The 19810-nt window shown below is 38.7% G+C and overlaps 1 protein-coding gene across 1 annotated transcript in view; it reads right to left on the bottom strand.

Moving 5' to 3' along the window:
* The window catches only part of LOC103722951 (alpha-mannosidase At3g26720-like), a 59254-nt gene that overhangs the window by 36890 nt on the left and 2554 nt on the right, over positions 1-19810 (bottom strand). Inside the window, 9 exon segments of the mRNA XM_039121166.1 lie at positions 7726-7815; positions 7912-8079; positions 8202-8295; positions 8384-8484; positions 9087-9200; positions 15120-15191; positions 15268-15354; positions 15511-15632; positions 16506-16678. Coding sequence (XP_038977094.1) covers positions 7726-7815; positions 7912-8079; positions 8202-8295; positions 8384-8484; positions 9087-9200; positions 15120-15191; positions 15268-15354; positions 15511-15632; positions 16506-16678 — 1021 coding nt within the window.

Consider the following 19810-nt stretch of genomic DNA (forward strand, 5'->3'; position numbering starts at 1 on the left):
TTCATCCAACAACAACAACAGACCAACATGGCTCAAACCCAGACTAACCAATTCCATGCGCAAGCGATTGCAAAACTTGAGGTTAGTCTGAGCCAAATAGCCAACTCTCTAGGGGATAGGAAGAAAGGTGAATTGCCCAGTCAGCCAGTACCTAACCCTAGTAGACAACAGAATCAAGGGCCGAGAGGCCAGTTTCAGATTGATTCTAATGGAAACCCTACCCATGAAGTCCAGGCAATTACCACTCTACGATCTGGCAAGCAAGTGGACAACAAAGTCCAACTTCCTGTGCAAGAAAAAGAAGAAAAAGCATGAACCAAACCCCACCCAGAAAAGGCACAAGAACAGGGAACACAAGGAATAGAGGAGAAACCAATAGAAACTTACACACCTAAGGCTCCCTTTCCTAGTAGGACTACAAGACTCAAAGAAAAAATCTCAAGTACGATGAAATCATGGAAGTCTTTAAAAATGTCCAGATAAATTTACCCTTCCTAGATGCCATCAGACAGATCTCCTCCTATACAAAATTTTTAAAAGACCTAACCACGGTAAAAAGGAAAACCAGTATTCCTAGGCAAGCTGTGATGGCTGCACCAAGCCTCATCTCTTATTCAACAGCAGATTGCCCCCAAAATACAAGGACCCTGGTTGCCCCACTGTTGAAATTAAAATAGGAGAAACCATCATTCGGAGAGCCCTATTAGACTTAGGAGCAAGTGTAAACCTATTACCCTATTCTGTCTACATCGAACTAGGTTTGGGGGAATTAAAACCCACAAACATTACCTTGTCATTAGCAGATAGGACTGTGAAGTATCCCAAAGGAATTGTAGAGGATGTGATTGTAAAAGTTAATGAATTCTACTACCCTGTGGATTTTGTAGTCCTTGAAACTGAACTAGTAAAAGATCCAGAAAGTCACATCCCGGTGATCCTAGGTAGACCATTTTTGGCCACTTCAAATGCTGTGATTAGTTGCCGAAATGGAATAATGACTCTAGCCTTTGGGAACATGACTGTCCAGCTCAATGTTTTTCATAGTAGTAGTCAGTCAACTGAGATGGACGATTTGGAAGAAATTCACATGATTGAGAATATAATTAGCAGTTCTTTTGAAGAGTTGAGTTATTCTGACCCATTAGAAAGATGTTTTGGCTAATTTTGGTCAAGATTGTGAGTCAAGTCAAGAGGTTAATGCATTGTTAGATTCCATTCCTGTGATGGATACTAGCAGATGGGCCACCAAGTTGAATCATTGCCTATTTCGGAATCTCAGCTAGTGTCATCCAATGTCAAACCTCCACAACTAGAACTTAAAGACCTTCCCGAAAACTTGAAGTATGCATTTCTTGGAGAAAACAAGACCTTACCTGTTATAATTGCATCGAATCTAACTAAAGAACAGGAAGAGAAGCTGTTAAGTATCCTTCGAAAGAATCAGGAAGCTATCGGTTGGTCTATAGCTGATATTAAGGGGATTAGTCCTTCTGTGGTCCCAACATAAAATCCATCTAGAAGAAGATGCAAAAATTTCTAGAGAACCACAAAGGCGACTTAATCCAATCATGAAGGACGTAGTTCGAGCCGAAGTCATCAAGCTTTTAGATGCAGGGATTATATATCCTATTTCTGATAGTCAGTGGGCAAGCCCAGTTCAAGTCGTACCTAAAAAGTCTGGCATCACTGTGGTAAAAAATGATCACAATGAGTTAGTCCCTACTCGAGTCCAAACGGAATGGCGAGTATGCATCGACTATAGGAAGCTTAATGCCATGACTAGGAAAGACCACTGTCCTCTACCCTTCATCGATCAAATGCTAGAACGGCTAGCTGGCCACTCCCATTACTGTTTCCTCGATGGTTATTCTGGATATAACCAAGTCCCTATCGCACGTGAGGATCAAGAAAAAACCACATTTACCTGTCCTTATGGCACTTTTGCTTATCGTCGCATGCCTTTTGGGCTATGCAATGCACCAGCTACATTCCAACGGTGTATGATGAGTATTTTCTCCGACATGGTGGAGAAATTTTTAGAAGTTTTCATGGATGATTTTTCTGTATTTGGATCCAATTTTGAGGAATGTCTACACCACTTGACACTTGTTGTAGAACGCTGTAAACAGAAAAACTTAGTTCTTAACTGGGAGAAGTGACATTTCATGGTAGAATCAGGTATTGTTTTAGGACACATTGTGTCACAAAGGGGAATTGAGGTGGATAAGGCCAAAGTAGAATTAATTGCTAAATTGCCACCTCCCAAAACTGTTAGGGAAGTCAGATCTTTTTTAGGGCATGCGGGTTTTTACCGCCGCTTTATCAGAATTTCAGTAAATTGTCGAAATCCTTATGCGATTTGTTGGCGAAAGATGCTACTTTTAATTTTTCGCCAATTTGTATAACTGCTTTCGAAAGACTAAAGTCTGAACCAACTTCAGCACCCATCATAAGGAGTCCTGATTGGAGTCGTCCTTTTGAAATCATGTGTGATGCATCCGATTATGCCATAGGTGCTGTCTTAGGTCAGCGAGTAGAGAAGCTTCCCCATGTGATTCATTATGCAAGCAAAACTCTGAATGACGCCCAACTTAACTATTCTACCACTGAAAAGAATTGTTGGCAGTGGTTTTTGCCCTAGATAAATTTCGTCCCTACCTGATAGGATCTAAGGTTCTTGTTTATTCCGATCATGCCGCCCCTTAAGTACCTTCTCACAAAGAAGGATGCTAAGGCAAGGCTCATTCGTTGGATCCTATTGCTCCAGGAATTTGATCTCGAAATTCGAGATAAAAAGGGATCTGAAAATGTTGTAGCTGACCACTTGTCCAGATTAATTGTTGAATCATCTGGAGAATCCATGCCTATGTCCGAGACCTTCCCTGATGAACAATTAATGATGATTTCCCATACCAATGTTCATGGTATGCTGATGTAGTCAACTACCTTGTTACTGAGCAAATGCCCAGCTCTTGGACCAAACAGAGAAATTTCGCTTCCTAGCTCGTGTAAAATGGTATTTTTGGGATGAACCATACCTGTTCAAATACTGGTCCTGATCAAATCATCAGACGATGCATCCCTGAACACGATCAAAGGAATGTCCTTTCCTTTTGTCATGACCACGCTTGTGGTGGTCATTTCAGTGGTAAAAAGACGGCTGCAAAGGTCTTGCAGTGCGGATTCTATTGGCCCACACTATTTCACGACTCACACGAGTATTGCAAATCATGTGACCGATGTCAAAGACTAGGAAAAATTTCAAGAAAAAATGAGATGCCCCTGAACCCAATCTTAATTGTAGAAATCTTTGATGTTTGGGGTATTGATTTTATGGGTCCTTTTCCCATGTCATTTGGGCACCAGTACATACTCCTAGCTGTTGACTATGTATTCCAAGTGGATTGAGGCTGTCGCATGTAAGACCAATGATCACAAAGTAGTGATCAAGTTTCTTAAGGAGTCTGTCTTCGCTCGCTTTGGCACCCCTCGTGCTATCATTAGTGATGGGGGGAAACATTTTTGCAATAGAATTTTTAAAGCCCTTGCTAGGAAGTACAACATCACCCACAAGGTCGGTACACCATATCATCCACAAACGAGTGGACAAGTTGAGATTTCCAACAGAGAAATCAAGACCATCCTTGAGAAAAACTGTCAATCCATCTCGAAAGGATTGGTCCCTTAGGTTGACAGATGCATTGTGGGCATATCGTACGGCCTACAAAACACCAATTGGGATGTCCCCATATAGGATTGTCTATGGCAAGGCTTGCCATTTACCTGTCGAGTTAGAACACAAGGCCTATTGGGCAATCAAACGCTTAAATTTCGATCTCGACAAGGCGGGAGAACATCGAAAGCTTCAGCTCGACGAGCTTGAAGAAATTAGGAACGATGCTTACGAGTGTGTCAAGAAGTATAAGGATCGCATGAAAGTCATGCATGATAAAATGATTACTCGTAAAGAGTTTTACCAAGGACAAAAAGTTCTTTTATATGATTCTCGATTACATTTATTCCCTGGGAAACTTAAATCTCGCTGGACTGGCCCATACACAGTAGAGAAAGTGCACCCGCATGGTGCAGTAGTAATATGCAATACCAAGGATGGTAGGTCCTTTCAAGTCAATGGACATCGTTTAAAACCATACCTCGAGTATCTGAGTCCAGAAGTTGAGAAGACACTTCTGACTGACCCTGTCTATTATGAGTAAATCGGAATTGTCTGGCTAAAGACATAAAACTTAGCGCTCTGGGAGGCAACCCAACATGTAAATATCTTCTAAAAAAAAAAATATTCAATAAATTACTAACATGCAGGTTTGGGGGATTTTGCCCCAATTTTCAATTCACCCACCCATATCAGGTAACCTCTCCTCTGTCCTCTTACTGCTTTAAATTTTCTTTAACATTGAGGACAATGTTAGATTTAGGTTCGGAGGTATTTTTACGCATTTGAAATTTTATAAAAAAAAAAGTTTTTAGTTAAAATTTTTTGAAAAAAAAATTATATATAATATATATACAACACACAAGGTATATAAAATCTAAGAGCCCAATGACTAGTTGGAAGTAGTGCAAAGTGAGTTCTTTTTATTAAGTTCCTTTTAGTGAGTTGTAAGCTAATTAGTGCTTTGAATTTCACAACACATATGGCCTGCATTTTCTAAGGTATAGGTTCGACATTGTGTTGAGAATATGGGTAGCAACCTCGAATCCTGATGAACCATCTTTTTCTGATCCAAAAAAAAAAAAATGGTGGATTTAGTCAGGTACATCGGAAAGGGCTACCTATTGTCAAAGGTCAGCGAGCTTGTGATGAGGAACCCGAGCATAGGTCCGTAGGGGAGTCTTGATGCCCGACACCTCATGCTAACTGGTGTGAGAATTGTCGACTAATTGCTCGCTACATGGAGGAATCATCACAGGAGTAAAAGTGCACAATATATACATTATCATTTCTCTTTAATGCAAAAAAAAAACAACAAAACAAAAAAAAACAAAAACAAAAAAAATGAAAAAAAAAAAATTGTATATTGACCTGAAGAAAGACAATAGTGTGAAAGCCGTCGTTGTAAAAATTCGAGTTAAACTGGAATATTACAAGATAAAGCCCATGAGGTATTAAAGTAAACATCCACAGCTCTCGAAATCCTGCAGAAAAGATGATTTTGAATCAGCAAATAGGTCTTGTCCGACCAATTCTTGGAAACTACTAATATTAGCGATATTTTTGAAGATCCAAAACCTTAGCTTGTGCATGGTCCAAACTTCACTGAGCACTCAAGTATAAATAAGTCTTACAACTCCCTAACGGAAAACTTAATGACTTCAACTCAAATTGCATACTAACCTAGAAATTGGGCTACTTAGTAATTAAAACCTTGTGTGCTTTTGAAATTCTTATCAGTTATGTACTTGAAATAAGACTTTCATTTCACAAACCAAATTTATTTTGGGATTGAAGTTTGTGGGTAACTTCACTGCAAACCGTCACGAGACAATACTCGTCCACTAGGATAACCTAGGGGTTTAAAGGCTTGCTGCACGTGCTAAGTGCAATCGTAATGCTCTACAAAATGAGTATTTATCTTAGTATATTATATAATAAATTACACTTTTGCACTCTTATTTTATCATTTTCGCACTAAATTGCTAGAGACTAGCAATAAGCTAGTTGGGGGGTGTTGATGAGAGCACAAAGTGCGACCCAAAATGTCACCTAAATTAGTATTATTGCTAACCGATAATGATAAATTCACTGGATTTAATATTATATTTTGGGTTTGGCACAGATTTTCATAAATTGGAAATAAAATACACATTGAGTATAAATTTGACTTAAGAAGGATCCCTTCCCAGATCCGACCCGGTTGAAGATTGGGTCGGGTCCGAGTCGGGTTCGGATCCGAATCAGGTCCATTTCTTTGGTGCTTTTGGGAAATAATTTTGGGGCAAATCTAATTTGGCCATATCATAACTATGAGGTGTTGGGGTAACCCATGACTTGAAAGACTTGCAATTGACCTCAACAGATGACCCGCGACGAACCAAGTTCGTCCGTCTACAAGTCAAATTTTCATATCACACTATTTTTTTATCTATATGACTGATTGGACGGAACTTGGTGTCTCCCAGCTCCCATCCCGTTTCCTCCCAGCATCTCGTCCATCCACGGCAATCCTTGTCGCGAGCGCCCCATTCCTATTCAGCCGTGAAGCATCTCCCATGATCAACGCCCGAATCATCCCGTGGCCTCGCATCCAACCCGTGCCAGCTCCCGTCGGATCCCCAGCATCCCGCGATCAGCGTCAAGCTCCGTCGATCACGCTCCCGGCTCCGCCAGTGATCCCAAGCGGCAATCTCCCAGCGTCCAAACCGCAGTCCTCACGCGGTGAGCATCCCAGATCGCCTTCCAATCCGGCACCCAAAGAAGGAAGATCCCAGCGCCTCCCTTCCGCATCAGCTCCCAGCATCGCTTCCAATCCGGTGATCCCAAAATCCCAGCCCCTCTTCCGTGATCCCGGCGATCCCGCATCCGTCCCAGACATCCAGCCGTGGCATCCCTTCCAAATCCTCCACGCCCATCGTCGATCACGCTCCCAGCTCGTCCGTCCGTGATCCCAGCGCCTCGCAGTCACTGCCAGCGCGTCCTCTCCGCGCCTCACAAGCCATCCGCCTTCCGCATCAAGCATTCCGGCGATCCCGCATCCGTTGCCCAAAGAAGGAAGTCCGCGCCTCCCTTCCGCGATCCGCCCAGCCGATCCCGCTGATCCCACCTCTACCACATCTCCAAGGGCCTATAAAAAGAGGAGAGGAGGAGCTTAGGGGGAGAGCTCGGAGGAGGAAAAAGAGCTAAGAAACAGAGCCAGGGGAAGAAGGAGTCGGCTAGGGAGGGTAGTCGGCTGGTTCAAAAGAAACAGGGGAGAGCTCTGTTTCTTTTGGAGAAGAAAGAAAAAAAAAAAAGAGAAATATTAGTTTATGTTGTTATTCCACCGTGGGAGAGAAAGGGAGAGGTTTCTTTTGATTTTGTTATTTCCTTCCTTTATTTTATTTGCAGAAGAAAGGCAGCATCAAGCTACCAATCTTCATTTCTACCTTTGTAATCAATTTAGTTTATAAATCTATCATTTTTTTTATGCAATCCTTGTTCTAGGTTCAAGTTAATTTCTATTTTTTTATGCAATCTTTTAATTGATGCCATATATTTAATTTTTCTTTTAAAAAAAAATCATGTTCTAGGCTTTTCATCTTCTTAGCACTTGTTTTCATCCATTTTAATTTATGCCAAAATTTTCCTTTGAATAGTTAAACATTTCATGAATTTATAAATGCTCTTTGATTTCTAAGTACTTGTCTTTTGATTATTTTTAAATAAAAAAAAAATATATTCTCCGATAGACTAGAGAATCCATCAACATCCTCAAAGTAATGTTTTTTCTTTTATCATTCGAAAATCGATTTCAAATCTGAGTGAATGTTTTTATTTTATGCAACTCCAATCGCCTCCCTGTGGATCGACCTCTTACAACCGCTATTCTTCGAGTAGGAAAGGTAAGAGTAGAATTAAATTTAACTTTTGTTCGTCGGTTCTAACAACGATCTGTCTAGCATATTTTTAGGTAGACAGAAAAAAGGACGAACAATAGACTTTTACGCAGATAATTGCATGAATCATTTGAAGATGTAGCATATGTACAGAACCAATCATTTATTTTTTACCTGTTCAAACTTTGTTTCTGGGTTGCAAGACCCTGATTTTGTGTCTGAACTTGCCAAGCAAGCAAGTGAAGATTCAACTAACTTCTCCGCCTACAAATAATATCTAAGTATCAAGTGGTTTTCTATCTTAGAAGGGAGATGTGGAAGAAATATCAGACTACAATAAGAATAAACTCAATTTATCACCTCTGCATAGCCTATTGATAGTCGTCTGGCATAATCATTTGCGACATGCTGCTTTTCTGTTCCAGTAACTGCATCATGATGTTGAGCAAGAGCTAAAGCATCAGCCAGACTGTCAGTTGTTGGGCCTGAACTATTTCTTCGTTTGAGAAATTCCAATTGCCTAGCCGCCTGATGTTATATGTTGCTTATAAATAGAGAAATAATAAATACATTTACATTCAAAAATATAAACTGCAAAGAACTGTAAAGGCTTTAACGCTTAACAGGTATAGGAGTGAAGAATAACCTACCACATAGTAAGCACTCATTGTTCTTACATAGCCTTTTAGGGCAGACCTGCTTGTGAAGTACCCTGTCCAATATGCATTTGGATTATCTGCGTATCTGAAAATATAAACATTAATTCTCGCTATAGATGCATCAGAATTCTAGATAACTGATGGCACTTACACATTCCAAATATTTAACTTACGGGAAGAAGTCATCAGTCTTGAGAGGCCAAGACTCATTTGCTGTGTACTTTGCATCAGTGTAAATGGATGGTGTTGAATACAAAGCATTGACCCGCCCATCCTTAAGTGCAGGGAAACAGTACTTCAGTACGAAATAACAAATTCCAGATTTTCCAGAGGTAAAGGATATAACTATGAAAACTCACAAATTCAACCTAGTCAGCCTGACAATCAAATCAAAGTAACATTCCAGACCAGGTATGTATAACCCTCATTTCAACAGACCAGACATTAGACAGTACACATTCTCAATGCCACTGGAACCTTGGAGGTTACAAAGACTGAAAGGGTAGTGAAAAGTAGTCAAAGGGTACCGTGGAAATCACCTACTAAAGGAATGGTGTTAGCTTTGCCTTCCCACTAAAGATAGACGCATATGTGCTTAAAAAAACATGCCCAAATAAGTTGCTTACAGGATACAGGATTTTGACAACTTCAGTCAAAATCACTAAAAAGCTTACAAGCCATTTTTCCTATTACATAAAATTCTGGGACAATTATAAGATTTGCACCAGAGTATTTTACAAACAATAAGGAAAAATTTGCTAGTGAAGGAGGGAAAAGCAAGAAATGTTTTCAAACATTATACTCTTTTGCTATAAGTCTCAAACTTATAATAATGCATCAATAGTATTTAGAAAATGCTCCTGCAGAAAAATTTACCTTGTTGACATAATGAATGAATTTATCCAACTGCCTGAACCATGAAGTTGCATATTGGTATTTAAAATCTGTCCCCATGGTAAACATAATATGATTTGTTCGAGTAACATTTGCCTGCAAGAAATGCAGCTTCTTACAAAATTTCTGATTTAACAGTTGCATGGTCTAATAAAACAATTTCAGGGAGCCTAGAACAAGTATAGAATATATATATATACACACACACACACACACAATGCAAATGCACATGGATGAATGCATATATGTATATGTATATGTGATAGTTTCATCCTAAATTGTATCCTTGCAACCAACACCACTAGGATGCGCTGGTTGGCACGCCTCTCCTCCAAGCCACTAGTTAGGAGAGGCCTTTGATGTGAAACTACAAGGTGGCACTCCCACCATACTTCTCCAAAATTTATATAAAAGAAAAAAAAGGAAAGAAGAAAATGTTAGGAAAGACCCCTTCACTAGATGAAAACTTTCCTATCTTTGTGTGAGTAGAATGAGAATACCACAATAATTAATCAATGTAAGAACTACCAAAAAATCAAACCACAAGAAAGCGACAAGAATTTTTAGGTGGAAAACCCTCCAATATGAGGGAAAAAAACCACCGGACCTAAATCCACCACAAACCTCCACTATCAACAATAATGGGCTTACAAAGTATCTTCTCTAGGCTAAGCTAGAGGATCACATACATCAAGGATCTCTTTCTTGGATCACAAACAAAGAGTTTATATGAAAAAGAGTTTAGGCTCCAATAATAAAATGAGAACAATCTCACCAAGTGTAGGTTTGCACAAGGTTCTTCTTCCTCTTGAGATGCTTTAAATAAAATCTTCACCTCCTCCTTGAGATGGATTCCACAAGCACTTCTCCCAAGACGGCTACCCTCTTTTTTTTTCATTCACCCTCTAATAGAATAATAAACCCTAACCCCTCTTTTCCCTCTTTTTGTTTTCTTTTTGTTTTCTTTTTTTTCTTTATTTAAATTGTTGGGTCCCACCTCACATAAGGTGGGACTCGGCCAACAATTCTCCCCCTCCCACCTTATGTGAGAGGCTCCACCAAGCTTACCTTAAGCATACAAATATCATGCTTCTTCTTAGGCAAAATTTTAGTCATCATATCCGACCCATTCTCATCGGTATGGATTTTCTTTAGATGCAAAAGCTTTTCTTCCAACACATCCCGAATCCAATGATACCTCACATCAATATGCTTCGACCTTGAATGAAAGCTAGGATTCTTGCTAAGATGAATGGCACTCTGATTATCACAATAGAGAGTATACTTTTCTTGTTTCAAGCCCAATTCTTGGAGGAATCTTTCCATCCACAATATTTCCTTACATGCCTCTATCACCGCAATATATTCGGCCTCTGTAGTGGACAAAACAACACATTTCTGTAATTTGGACTGCCATGAAACAGCTCCCCCTGCAAAAGTCATCATGTATCCCGATGTAGACTTTCGAGTATTAATATAACCAGCCATATCTGCATCTGTGAATCCTTCTAGCATAGTTTTTTCATTTCCAAAGCATAAGCAAGCTTTGGAAGTACCTCTAAGGTATCTAAGTATCCATTTGACTGCATCCCAATGTTTTTTGCTAGGCAAAAGACTTGCTTAAGTCTTTCTTCAACCTATCAATTTTGTTAGTATCACGGCCAATAATCAATATATCATCTACATAAAGCAATAAAATGATAAAATCACCATCACTAAACCTTTGCACATAGACGCAATGATCGGATTTTGTCCTCTTGTAGCCGTGGCCCACCATGAAAGAATCAAACTTTTTATACCATTGCCTTGGTGCTTGTTTAAGCCCATATAAGCTTTTCTTTAACTTGCAAACAAGATGTTCTTTGCCCTTAGTTTTAAACCCCTCAGGTTGCTCCATATAAATTTCTTCCTCTAGGTCTCCATACAAGAAGGCTGTCTTCACATCAAGTTGTTCAATCTCAAGGTCCATACTAGCTGCCAAACCCAATATAATCCGAAGAGATGACATTTTCACAACCGGAGTAAAAATTTCATCAAAGTCTATACCTTTTTTCTGACCAAAGCCCTTGACAACGAATCTTGCTTTGTACTTAGGTTTTAAGCCGCTCTCATCCTCCTTTAATCTGTATACCCATTTGTTCTTGAGTGGTCTCTTACCCTTAGGAAGCTTTACCAAATCAAAAGTATGATTTTCATATAAGGATTTCATTTCCTCTTGCATAGCTTGAAACCATTTATCCTTATCCTTATGATTCTGCACTTCTTGGATGCATTCTGGCTCCCCCTCATCTATAAGAAAAACATACTCTGAAGCAGGATATCTAGATGATGCTCTGTGCTGTCTATTAGATCTTCTGACCTCTAGTTCTGTTATTTCAGACTGACTTGATAGCTCACCATATTCTGAAGCTTCACTGTGACCATTATCACCTGTAGAACCCTCACTAGCACCTGTATCACTATGCTCACTGTCATCCTGCACATCTCCCCTATCATCATCATGTACCATAGGTGGAGGAACTGGATCAAGATTAATTGGAGAACTGTTCAAATACTTCGGCTTCTCTTGCTTTCCAAAGTCTTCAATAAACTGATCTTCAAAGAATACATCTCTACTCCTGATCACCTTTTTGTCTTTTGGATCCCACAACCTGTATTTAAATTCTTCATGGCCATAACCTAAGAAAATACATTCTTTAGACTTTCCATCAAGCTTAGACCTTTCATCTTTTGGAATGTGAACAAATGTCTTGCATCCAAACACCTTCAAATGACTGTAGGATACATCTTTTCCTGTCCAAACTCTTTTTGGCACATCACCATCCAAAGGAGCTGATGGAGAAAGGTTGATCAAATCCACTGCAATCCTCATAGCTTCACCCCAAAATGGTTTTGGCAATTTTGCATGAGAGAGCATATATCTGATTCTCTCTACAATTATTCTATTCATTCTCTCTGCAACTCCATTTTCTTGTGGTGTTTTAGGAACTGTCTTTTGGAGCTTAATGCCATAATCTTTGCAATATTTTTCAAATGCCCCTCTGTACTCACCTCCATTATCTGCCTTGATGCACTTTCGCTTCTTGCCTATCTCTCTTTCAACCATGACATGAAAGTGTTTAAATATATCCAAGACTTGATCCTTGGATTTCAAAGCAAAAATCCATACCTTTCTAGAATGATCATCAATAAAGGTAACAAAATAAAGTGCACCACCAAGAGTTCTACTATCCATCATGCATACATTACTATGTATCAAATCTAGAATGTTAATTTTTCTAGATATAGGTGTTCTATGAAATGCAACTCTATGTTGTTTTCCGGCTAAACAATCAACACAAGTTTTCAAAGACACACCTTTGGTATTTGGTAGCAACTCCTTCTTGGCTAGAATTTGAAGTCCTTTCTCACTCATGTGCCCAAGCCTTTTGTGCCAAAACTTTGTAGAGAAATCATCATCAATTGTATTCACCTCTCCTTTCTTTAGCTTTGCTTGCATCATGTAGAGAGTATTATTTTTTTTTTCCTCTTGCTATCAACAAAGAGCCTTTCGTGATCTTCCATTTTCCTTCACCAAAATGATTGCTATAACCTTCATCATCAAGCTTGCCGGTGGAGATTAAATTGAGGCGGATATCCGGAACATGTCTAACATCTTTGAGTAGCAACTTGCACCCTGTATTGGTCTCTAAACATACACTCCCCATACCAACAATTTTGGATAAACCATCATTTCCCATCCTAACACAACCAAAATCACCGAAAGTACAGGATGTGAAGAAACCACCATGTGGAGTGATATGAAAAGAAGCACCGGAATCAATGACCCAGTTACTATCTTCATATGCAAGGTTGACTTAACCATCACTAACAACAATGACATCTGCATCAGCTGCAACTGCTGTAACATCCTTTTCCTCGATCTTTGCTTCACCTTTTTCTGTGTTCTGCTCTCTTTTCAATGCTCTGCACTCTCTTTTCATGTGTCCTAGTTTGCCACAATGATAGCATTTTATGCCTTTCCTTGACTTTGACCTGCCCCTGAATTTATCTCTATTGTAAGGATACTTGCTTTTGCTTCTACCTCTTCTTTCTGTCACAAGAGCCTCAGCTTCAGAAGATATTTCCTGTTCCTTTCTTCTAACCTCTTCATTTAGCATGCTATCATTTACCATATCCAAAGTGACCTTGCCGTCAGGTGCAGAATTGCTTAGAGACACCACAAGAGTCTCCCAACTGTCTGGCAAAGAACTAAGAAGTAACAAAGCCTGCAACTCCTCATCTAGGACAAGCTTCATAGTAGTCAACTGATTCACCAAGCCTTGGAAGTCATTCAAGTGTTCTGTCACACTTTTCCCATCTTTATACTTCAAGTTGACAAGTTTCCTAATCAAAGAGGCTTTATTCTGTGTAGTCTTTCTCTCATACATGGCCTCTAATTTCTTCCACAAAGAGAAGGCATTGGTTTCTTGAGCAACATAATGAAACACGGTTTGATCAACCCATTGTCTAATTTGTGCAACTGTCTTTCTATTCATTATCTCCCATTCCTTGTCGGTCTTCTCTTTTGGCCTAGCCTCATCTCCATGAATAGGTTCATACAAATCCTTACAATAAAGGATATCCTTCATCCTAGGTTTCCAAATGGCATAGTTGGAAGATGTCAATTTGATCATGCCTCCCATAGAATCCTCCATTCGAGTCACACAAGAATTTTATCAAACACCTTGTAGGCACAAAACCTGGCTCTGATACCACTTGTTAGGAAAGACCCCTTCACTAGATGAAAACTTTCCTATCTTTGTGTGAGTAGAATGAGAATACCACAATAATTAATCAATGTAAGAACTACCAAAAAATCAAACCACAAGAAAGCGACAAAAAGTTTTAGGTGGAAAACCCTCCAATATGAGGGGGAAAAACCACAAGACCTAAGTCCACCACAAACCTCCACTATCAACAATAATGGGCTTACAAAGTATCTTCTCTAGGCTAAGTTAGAGGATCACATACATCAAGGATCTCTTCCTTGGATCACAAACAAAGAGTTTATATGAAAAAGAGTTTAGGCTCCAATAATAAAATGAGAACAATCTCACCGAGTGTAGGTTTGCACAAGGTTCTTCTTCCTCTTGAGATGCCTTGAATAAGATCTTCACCTCCTCCTTGAGATGGATTCCACAAGCACTTCTCCCAAGACGGCTACCCTCTTTTTTTTTTCATCCACCCTCTAATAGAATAATAAACCCTAACCCCTCTTTTCCCTCTTTTTGTTTTTTTTTGTTTTCTTTTTTTCTTTATTTAAATTGCTAGGTCCCACCTCACATAAGGTGGGACTCGGCCAACAGGAAAGACCCAAAACATTAGCACTTCTATACAATGTAAATGCACATAGATGCATGCATATATAGTATTTGCATGTAGAGTTTCATCCTAAATTGTATCATTGCAACCAACACCACTAGGATGCATTGGTTGGCACTCCACTCCTCCAAGCCACCACTAGGGATAGGGAGGGAGGAGATCAGCAGTAACAATCATGGCATATAACATATAAATTGCCTACAAAACCTAAAATCATATGTTTCAGATGTTCTTGAATTCAGGCAATGTCACTTGCAGTTGAGTGCACTTGAAAACTAACAATAATTGTTGCAAATGGGCATAACACTCCATTCTCCAAATGCCATGGAATGTCATGTTGTCTCCAGCTTCAGAAAACATTGACACTGAAAGATGTCAAGTATCCACATAACTTCAGTTCTCGACAAACACGAGATTCCATGTCACTGATCAAGCCACCACTTAAAACAGCATTTTATACTTAAACTACTCAAAGAACCAATGTTCTTAAAATATACTAAGACAGATAATAAGATTCCACAGAGAATAGCCAAATAATGAGTCTGTACAAGCAGTTTAATGAACTTAGGAAACCACAGAACTTTGGATTCTAAGAGTGGAAAAGAAAATGGCGATATGAACTAAAACTATCAAGCTGAAAAATCTGTCTACCTGTGCTATAGCTGCAGCTACAAAATCATTCACCCGTTCTTCGACATTATAATCAAACAAAAGTACATCATCCTTCACCAAAAAGGACACAAAGGTCAATCTCGAAGCATATATTCAAAACATTTTAAGGAACTTGCAAAAGAATCACCTGAATAACAGGAGACTTATCATTAACTTCAAAATAGAAATCACCAGGGGGCGGTTCATAGTTCTTGGGAAATATGCCAGTAAAAATCTAAAATGGAAGAAAAACCAATAAGCAATACTTCAGAGAGGTAGTTTAAAAAATAAAGTGATGTATGAATAGAATATGCTGACACTAATCAGGTTCCCAACTAGCGTGTCTTCAATAAGACAAGCATCAAAAGGTTGTATAGAACAGGATACTCACATCTGCAGAAGAACCAAGGGTCTTAGAACCCCGCCATACAACCTCAAGACTCTTCAGGTCTTTCCTCTTTTCCCAGTCTTGGTAGTCAATACGTGAGAAATAAAGAGCATCAAAACCAACCTGCAGATTGTAGGAAGATTTCAACAATCCACTCAAGTGTAGCCGGAAGAAAAGATGCATATTTTAAATATAGAAAAGAAATACATTTTCAGAGTGCAAGGATGCAATAAATACATCACTTGATGTGAAATACTGCTGTTGAACTAAAAGGATGCAATGGAAGGATGTTACCGTTAATTAGATTGATGGAGAGGTGAATGTATAATTTGATAGAAGTGATAGAAATAAATATGATGATGAAGAAAATATTACGAGGATCAAAGCAATTGGGGGGAGATGAAAAAAAAAAAGCAATCCAAGTAATAAACAGAGAAAATGAGCAAAGCCACATTTACGCCCACCAACTGATGAACAAGCAGATCACATGCCTTTCTTATGCAGTGTATGAAGGTTTTTCTTCAACTTACAAATCAACCATTTACAGCCAAAGATATTAATTTTTGAGCTCATTTTCTTCAACAATGATCAGTCCAATGGGCATTATCAATTATCAAAAACAACATTTTTCCTCCATTAAAGCAGAAAGTAACAGCTGTACAGATCAGTACCACATGCTCTGGATCACAAACTATGATCTAGATACAAAGAACATCAAGTATTAAGAAAAAGAAAAGCAAGAGACTACTCAAAAGACTATTAGCATTGAATAGTTTTCTCTTAGCAGATGCTGTGCACAAATATCGTCAACTTGAACTTTAGCATTGAACGTTGAGCTTTATAATAGAAACCCAATGCATTAGACGTTACATCCTTACATCCTTCATGAACCCACAGCCTGGTGCTGGGTGTATTGAAGAAATAGAAAGCAAGAGAGAGAGAGAGAGAGAGAGAGAGAGAGAGAGAGAGAGAGAGAGAGAGACTTAAAGGCAATATCTCTGCACTAAGTAAGCAAGCTTGCACAGCCGAATGTCCAAATGGATCTATCTGCCAACCGATCCTTGGAGTCTGACCAAACTCTTGCTTGATGAATCGGTGCCCAAGGGTTGTCTGATCGATCATATCAATGTAATGCACCGCTGCCTCATCGTGCATGCACATACCCCCATTTCTTCAATACCAAAAATTACACCAAATTTTATTCTTTGAAAGAATAACTTTATTTGCAAAAGAAATCATGAAATAACCAAAAAACTCCATGCTCATGTAATTCAGTTCACCTGAAAAAGTCTAAAAAATGAATGCAAAAATTATACAATGATATTATGGACAGTGCTTTGATGAGCTAATTAACAGTAATTAATGTTCAATGATATAATTACTATAAGGGGGCGTTTGCTATGGTATGATCATTCCAAGATCAAGGATAGTATGGGTGAAAGTGATGAGATAATTGTGTTTGGTTGCACCATGATGATCCTACGTGGCAGTGATCCCAAATTACCCTCATCCCTCAAATCATTACCCAACCCAGTGATGGGATGCCTGTTCTTAAAATCGAAAATTCAAGATCACCCTAGAGCAATGATCTTGGGCTAAAAGTTGAGGACAAAAATGCCCCTCAGTTTAGCAGAAAAAAATGCTATATCAATATACCATTAATATATTATACCAATATTATATATGATATTACATTATATTTATATTAATTTATAGATATATTATATTATAATATATTGTTAACCATATTATTGTCATATTATCATTCAATGATAATTTTAAATTATAGTAGAAATCTATTATTGTACTTTATGTTTATACAATAAAAGTATTTAATATCTTACTTCTATTTGCCTAATTTTCTTAATCAAAATAATTATTAGTATTAAAAATATATTATAAATATAAATAAAAATATTATTTCTATAATAATAATTAATATAACTTATAGGATTAATAATTTATAGGACTAATAAATATATTTTTTAGAATATATCAATAATTAATAATTAATAAATATATTAATATTTTATTATAATATATTTTATGTAATTAATAAATATATTTTTATAGAATATGTTAAGAGTAATTTTGGTATTATATGACGAGTGATTTTAAATTTTTATGGAATACCAAACAGATTATTTATGGATACTTAAAAATCTTTAACCATTAGAACATGACATACCAAATGCGATGATTTTAAATCATCGGGGATCAAATTAACAAATCATCAGTGATCTTAAGATCACCTCGGTTATCCCATTTGGGTCACCAAAGGCTACTTACACTACAACAATAAAGGGTTTTGGCGACTCTATATTGCCGACGCTACAAAAAAGCGTCGGCAAATTTTTTTTTTGCAACGGTAACTGCCGACGCTTGTAGAAAGCGTCGGTAAAAAACGTTCCGCCGACGCTTTTAAGCGTCGGCGTAGGAAAAAAATACGACGACGCTTATAAGCGTCGTCGGACTTCACTCCTCCCCTCCACAAAACCCCATCGACCCCCTCCCTCCATAGCCCACAGCCCTAAGATGATGGATGTTTGGTTCTTGAGCACCAAGAGCCGACCTCCCAAAGATTTCGCGGATGGAGGTGGGCTGCCTTCTTCTCTTTCGAACCCTCTCCTCTCCTCTCATTCGCCCTCCTCTCCGTCGCCATTCCTGGCCAGTCCCGTCCTCGCCTCTCCTTAGAGCCTCCTCTTCCCCTCCGCCTATTCCCTCTCCTCCCTCGGCTTATCCTCAGGTACGCAGCCGTACCCTCCTCTCTTCTCCTCTCTCATCTCTCTTCTTCTATAACTTGGTTTCTTTGGTGCGAAGGGGGCTTACAGAGGCCCGAAACCCTGGCGGGATTTGGTAGGCGACTGGGTCTCCAACAACGATGGATTCGTCCGGAGCTTGCCCATCTTCGTGGGCGGCCTCTCCTTGCTCGCTATCCTCCTTAACCGCGCCTTCTCCGGCATCGCCCCCGTCACCGATGCTTCCAGGTATCTCCGTTCTCTTTTGTTCATCCCTCGTTGCTAGTATTTTGTCCTGCTGTTGATCGATCAAAGCTAGGTTTTACCAAGATTTTGCTTCGATCCAAGAAATGAGGTGCAATGGCCATCTTGGTTTATTTGAATGTGGTAATGGCTATTCTCAGAGAGAGAGATTTTTTTGGGGGGGTTTTTCTGTGTAAGTTTCTGATTAAGAAGGGATTTAGAAACTTATGCTATCAATTAGCTCTTTATTTGTTTATTGATTACATGCCAAATAGCTGAATTACAGCTGATATGTCTTCTTTCTATTCAAAGTATGGCAGTAGATATCCTTACCAAGAATTTTTTTTAAAATTAATTTCATGTAAAATTCTGAGTTCTGACCGTGAGCAAAGTTTTATGGATAGAATGCTGGCATCGACCCTCTTTCAATCCTCTTCCTTGAGCAAATGCATAGAAAAAATAATGGATTCAAATCTTAAGGATCGTATGCAAGGATTTGAAACTCTTTGTATGTAAGTTCTGAATTTTGTCAATCCAAAAGAATAAAAGTTCTCTTACCGTTTCCTTAATTATACTCACCCTTTTTACACCCTATCCGTCTAATTCACAAGCCATAAACTTGATTTTTCACATTAGGTATTTGCCATGGTTTCGGCCCGGTTTGGGCAGTACCGAGCTACCCGGTGCGAAACCGAGTTGGTTTGGCTTGTTTCTTCTGTTTCGGCTTCGAACCGGCCAGAACCTAAGCTTCTTATGGGTTGAAAGATATGTTTTAATATGTTCATTGGTTCCTAAGCTTCTTATGGGTTGAATTGGTGACATATTAAATGATGGGTAAATTTTGACAGTAACAACTAGTAAGTAAAATAAAACCAGATGATGTACTGCTTGTTTATCTATAGATGAAAAGTCTTGGAAATTGATGTTTGGTCATGTTGGTTCTTTCCCAAACTCATAACCATTTTTCTAATTCTTAGCTACCAGAGGTGATCCGAGGTCTAAATGAATGCATTACTCGATTGGAACCAGATGATGGAAGAAAAGTTTCTGCTGCTTCGCAGGTACTCTCTGTCCGACTTAAATCATTTTTTAATGATTAATATCTTCATAACCTGTAAATTTTCTAACAGATTCTTTTATTAATATTTTCTGTGATCTCATGTTGTTCATCCTAGATTTCTGATTTTGTTTTTGTTAAAGCTGATTTTGGAGCTGAACTGGCTTTGAGTTCAAGAATGGAGCAGGATCCAGGTAATAATCCCTACGATCAGCACCTGAAACTGTACAGCCTTGTGCATGCTTTGTCAGATGCAGCTGTTGTC

The sequence above is a fragment of the Phoenix dactylifera genome, unplaced genomic scaffold, assembly GCF_009389715.1.
Source record: "Phoenix dactylifera cultivar Barhee BC4 unplaced genomic scaffold, palm_55x_up_171113_PBpolish2nd_filt_p 000997F, whole genome shotgun sequence".
Classification (NCBI taxonomy): domain Eukaryota; kingdom Viridiplantae; phylum Streptophyta; class Magnoliopsida; order Arecales; family Arecaceae; genus Phoenix; species Phoenix dactylifera.